Below are 5,360 nucleotides of genomic sequence, written 5' to 3'. Positions count from 1 at the left end.
ATTGCAGAGAAGGAGCTATGCGAGGAAGAATTTAATGATTGGTATGAAAAGTATCAGAAGGCAGTTTGCACTGTAGAAGGAAGAGAGAAGGCTCTACAGGAGGTTGCAGAATTAATTGAAAAAGATCTTTCTTTATTAGGGGTAACTGGGGTTGAGGATAGATTACAGGACCAAGTACCGGAAACTATTATGTGTTTACGAGAAGCAGGAATAAGAATATGGATGCTTACTGGAGACAAGGTGGGAACAGCAAGGGAAATAGCTGCATCCGCTGGCCTGTTAGGTTCTGACAGTGGTATTTTAGAGATTTCCGAGGAAATGTGTACAAACATAACAGAAATAAAGAAAAGATTGTTTTCAATTTGCAGAACACTCAATATAGAGTTCGAGTCTGAGGAGAGGAAAATTAGTAGAATTCCCTTAAAGATCATGGGTAAAAATAAGAGAGAGGAGGAGCAAGAATCCAAAGATATATCAATAATTATAGACGGAGCCATGTTGGGTCAAATATTTTCCGGATCACTTGGAAATGTGGATATAGAGAATGGAAATTATGAAAGTAATTCATATATGAAAAGATTTAACGAGATCCTTTCCAATGTTCATTCTATTGAAAAGCTGTTTGTCCAGATTTGTTGCAAATGCCACACGGTTATATTTGCAAGATTCGCTCCTTCTCAAAAAGGGAACATTGTGAGGATAGTAAGGAAGCACATGGATGAGATAACTTTAGCCATTGGAGATGGGGCAAATGACTGTAATATGATACAAACTGCGAACGTTGGGGTTGGTGTTAGAGGTTTGGAAGGAAACCAGGCATTTCTTACAGCCGACTACGGAATTACAGCATTTAAGGACCTAAAGCCTTTATTATTGATTCACGGGAGACTATCCTACAGAAGAATTTGCAAACTTGCTTTGTATATGTTCTACAAGAACTTCACAGTTGGTATTCCAGTATTTATATATGGCTACTTCACACTTTGGAGCGGAACGAGACTTTACTTTGATTATTGGTATCAAGTTTATAACGTAATTCTTTCTTCAGTCCCAATTATCGTTGTTTCTGTATTTGACTTCGATGTACCCAAAAGAGAGTCGCTTTTGAATCCAAAACTATACAGATACGGACCTGAAAACAAATTTTTAAACATCAGAGTTTGTTTTTATTACCTACTCAATTCTTTATGGCACATTTTTATCGTATTCACTCTTCCTTATATTCTCTTTAGCGTAAACAGTACCAACGCCTTTGGCTCTAATCAATCAGTTGTTGGAGCTACTATATATTACCTCATTATCCTTGTTGTTAATATCAAGGTTCTACTTATGGCTGACCATATTCATTATTTGCTCGGTTTTTCCGTAGTATTCTCGCTATTCAGCTGGATTTGCACTCTATTTGTATGCACATCATCCTTTTCCATTGGAAGTGATGTATATTCACTCTGGATTCCACTATATAACAATGTACTCTTGTGGATTTCTCTGATTTCTGGTCTTAGCCTCTCACTCTGGCCCGACTATTTTTTAAAGGTCGTTTCAAGTGAATTAGTGAAGATAAAGAATTAGAATTGTTTACGTAAATATTGTTTATAGTTTTCTATTTAATTATTTGCCATTATCCCTTTTATTTATAGACAGTCCTTTTTATTTTGTATGTTTACATGCATGACAATTATAAATTCCTAAGCGCCAAACAATTGATTCCCCTGAGAATTAATTTGCAGGATGCAAATGTAGATAGAATAAAGAATAGAGAGAAAGGGAAGAAAATATATTGTAAAAGTCAGGGTTAATCTCCGATGATTTCTCATAGAGGAGGAATGGAGAGTGATGATGATTTGTCCCCTGAAGAGCTTGCAAAAAAATCGGAAGAAGCATTGAATCCACATATTCCTCAATTTATCGCAAAGGCTCCGTGGTATATTCGAAATGAGAATTCTCTTGAGCATCAGAGACTAAAGGAAAAGGCTGAAAAGGGGGAAATTGATAGAAGAGCGAAAAGAGGTGTTCTAAATGAAGTATGTGTTAAATACAGAAAAGGAGCATGTACAAATTGTGGTTCAATGACACATCAAGCTCAGGATTGTTTAGAACGTCCAAGGAAGGTGGGTGCAAAATGGACAAATTTAGATATTTGTCCAGATGAAATAATTCCAGAAGTGAAAAAAGCTAGAAACCACGACGAAAAGAGGGATAGGTGGGATGGGTTTGAGCCTGAAGATTATACACCAATAATTGAGCAATTCGAAGAGGTAGAGGCTTTGGCAAAGGAGAATAGGGCAAAAAAGGTGGAGAAATCCTTGGCCAATATAGAATCAAATGACGAAGATTTAGATGATGATATGAAATTAAAAGATTTTGACGAAACCACCTTTGGTGTCTCTACGGATAAGACCAGAACAAATATAAGAAATCTAAGAATTCGCGAGGACACTGCAAAGTATTTGCGCAATTTGGATCTAAACTCCGCATTTTATGATCCAAAGAGTAGGTCTATGAGGGAGAATCCGTTCCAGAAAACTGCAAGTATGGGAGACTCCTATAGAGGAGATAATGAAATAAGAAAGTCAGGAGACGTTTCTAAGATTATTTTGATGGAGGCGTTTGCTTTAAAAAAACAAAATCTGGGAGAAAACATACATCTCCAGGCCCTCCCTACTCGTTCCGAAATGATGTATAAAGCGAGCATTAATGAGGAAGAAGATGAGGATGCAAGAGTTTTGGGAAAAATATCAGAAATATACGGAAGAAAAATACACTCAAATTCAAGTGTTTTGCTCTCTAAGGACAGGCCTACGACCTTAAAGAGCAAGGGTGAAATGGATACCGGAAACTACAAAAATAAAGTGTTCTCAAAATATGTTGAGGATGAATATATTTCAAACCATACAGAAGTATGGGGATCCTATTACGATTTGAATTCCAAAAAATGGGGTTTTAGATGCTGCAAGCAAACTTGTAGATTTTCAAAGTGTGTGCCTTTGGAAAAATAAAATTATTAGGTTTAGATGGTTACCGCCAAAAACTGCGCTATTAATTTTTTTTTGTAAACTACATAAATTACCAAGTCTTCAATAAGAGAAATGAAATTTAATGTCTGACTCGTCGATTTCTTCGGATGAAAGTGATTGGGACAGTTCCTGGGGATGCTCCCGTGATTTTTCCGATATATCCAGATTTGGACAGGAGCAGCACTTTCCATATATAATTCATCCAGATTGGCTTTCGCCTGACCAGGATAAAAGGGAATCAAGCTATCAAGGTGAGTACTATTCGAGAGAGAATTCGAGAGGTTTTCTCAATTCTGTGAAGACTGTACCTGGAAATACTGTTGAAAGTGACAATGAGGAGGTGACTCATGATTTTTTGGACTCTTCTTACAATGAGAATGTTGGTTTTTTTGATTCGCAAATACCAAATTGCAGGAGTCAGGGCTTACAACATAATGCAAAAATGTGTATAGAATACCTTGAGGATGATGTTTCCAGGTTAATGTGGGCTTTGGAGCAGCAGTTTCAAGAATGTGTATTGACAAAAGATTCAAAAAGACAAAGAAACCACGGATTTAGTGTTGAGGAAGTTTCAGAAATAGATTCAGTTGAGCAAAAAAAATACAAACTAAGAGTATACATTCATATTATGCGCTATTTTATAAGCATGATAGAAGAATGTGCTTCTCTTGAACTTCTGTGGGCAAAAAACGAATTGGAAATGACTAATCTTTTAAAAAGCAACATTAGTGAGGCGTTTATGAAGCTCCAAAAGATCAACCTAAACTGTGACCCAAATAACCCGGAAAACGGCAAATCAAATGATTCCCAAAAGAATACTAATTCCTCTAAATTACGAAAAAGCAAAAGAATACAAGCAAAAGTTCTTGAAGAAGAAGTAAATACAACCCAAACAAACAATCAAAAAGTAGAGGTATCTGATATGCACTCAATTGATGATGAATCTTTAAAATACTGCTTCTGTAAACAGCCAGTTCTTGATAACATGATTAGGTGCGAATCGGGTGATGATTGTATTTATGGAGTTTGGTTTCATTTTCTCTGCTTGAAAATTATTGAGGAGCCTCAGAAAACTTGGTATTGCCCTGGCTGTACCAAAAATGAAGATTATCGTGCTTTATGGCATCATATATTTGAAAGAGAAAGTATTAAAAAGCCTATCGAGAATGAAGAAACTAAAAATGCAACTATAAAGAAAGCATCAGAACCTTTAAACGATACTTCATCGAACACAAAGGGAGAAAAAAAGAAATTAAATATAAAAAAAGAAAGAAAGAGGTCGAAAAGTATGGATGCTTGTCCAAAGAAAAAACAAGTTAGATTGAGTTTAAATGTTGAAAGAGTCGATACCGATTTACAAAGTAAAGACGATAATACCGTGAATGGCATGAAAAAGGATGGTGTTTTTATACCCGAAATATCACAATAGAAACGTCGAACTATTTCATCAAAATTATATATATTTTATTTTTGTTGTTAGTATTTAAATTGTTTCCACATTCCCCTGTTTAATTAAAATTTTTTTTTGTTTTCTAGTCAATAAGAAATAGTAATAAATAAATTATGTGAATTTAATGTTTTGAATGATACTCAACCCTTATTTACATGTAAATTCTTATTTTGTATTATTTTTGTTGTCATTATGGAATTTATTACCGGAAGGGAAAACTTGCATGTGCATGCGCAGTCTTTGCATACCGGTGTTATATAAATTCTGACTTGTGGTTAAAAATTTGAAAATCATTTTTAAAATTATTAGAAAACTCAAATGATTTTAAAAATTTTCTTGTGTTAAAAACACAAATAATTTTAAGTCATTTATATATTTCTTAAAGGAGAATAGTATATAAATAGAGGATGAGGTGGAAAGGAACATCATTATTACTTGTTTTCCTATTTATAACAATAGCAGTAAATGGTAAAATTGGGGAGTCAAATTACTATTTTTTCAAGAAGGCTCATTCAACCTCAACTTTGGTCGGGACTGCTTTTAATGGTGAATATGATCCCGTAAATGCTTTGAATATGGGAAATGGTGAGTGGAGATCGGCAAAGGATTTATCGGTGGATCAACAAATAGTTTTCACGGCGGAAATATCAGCAACAGCGAAGGCTATTGGGTTAAAAATTGTATGGAGCTCCAGTCCAGCAGAATCACAAATTCAAGTTTCACCAGATGGCATTAATTACGAAATAGTTGTTCCAAACAGGAAGTCCACTCAAGATGAAAAAGAATTTACAGAGAACTTTATGTTTAACCACACAATGGATTTAAGGTCAGTGAAAGTACAAATGAAGGTAAGACCAAGTCAATACATAGGTATTAGACAGTTTGTCGCAATC

The 5,360-nt window shown here is 35.0% G+C and overlaps 4 protein-coding genes across 4 annotated transcripts in view; all 4 read left to right on the top strand.

Annotated features, from left to right (window-relative positions):
• Positions 1 to 9: 9 nt before the first annotated feature.
• On the top strand, positions 10 to 1,572 carry FG386_000477 (P-type ATpase (calcium/phospholipid-transporter); the record flags this gene model as incomplete). The annotated part of the gene is made up of 1 exon (XM_067339618.1): positions 10 to 1,572. A coding segment is annotated over one exon (1,563 nt), but the record flags the coding sequence as incomplete, so codon positions are not given.
• A 233-nt stretch (positions 1,573 to 1,805) lies between these two features.
• FG386_000476 (step II splicing factor SLU7) lies at positions 1,806 to 2,999 on the top strand (the record flags this gene model as incomplete). The annotated part of the gene is made up of 1 exon (XM_067339617.1): positions 1,806 to 2,999. One exon carries the CDS (start codon positions 1,806 to 1,808, stop codon positions 2,997 to 2,999), a length of 1,194 nt encoding a protein of 397 aa, XP_067196202.1.
• Positions 3,000 to 3,099: 100 nt separating this feature from the next.
• Positions 3,100 to 4,446, top strand: FG386_000475 (Ing1 like PHD finger protein; the record flags this gene model as incomplete). The annotated part of the gene is made up of 1 exon (XM_067339616.1): positions 3,100 to 4,446. The coding sequence occupies one exon, from the start codon at positions 3,100 to 3,102 to the stop codon at positions 4,444 to 4,446; it is 1,347 nt and encodes a 448-aa protein (XP_067196201.1).
• A 428-nt stretch (positions 4,447 to 4,874) lies between these two features.
• The window catches only part of FG386_000474 (uncharacterized protein), a gene marked incomplete at both ends in the record, with an annotated part of 1,170 nt that continues 684 nt past the window's right edge, over positions 4,875 to 5,360 (top strand). Inside the window, one exon of the mRNA XM_067339615.1 lies at positions 4,875 to 5,315. Coding sequence (XP_067196200.1) covers positions 4,875 to 5,315 — 441 coding nt within the window. The remainder of the gene's footprint in view (positions 5,316 to 5,360) is intronic.

Source organism: Cryptosporidium ryanae (genome assembly GCF_009792415.1).
Source record: "Cryptosporidium ryanae isolate 45019 chromosome Unknown contig_131, whole genome shotgun sequence".
Classification (NCBI taxonomy): domain Eukaryota; phylum Apicomplexa; class Conoidasida; order Eucoccidiorida; family Cryptosporidiidae; genus Cryptosporidium; species Cryptosporidium ryanae.
Note: the sequence above shows the minus strand (reverse complement) of the source record. Positions and strands in the feature narration are given on the sequence as shown.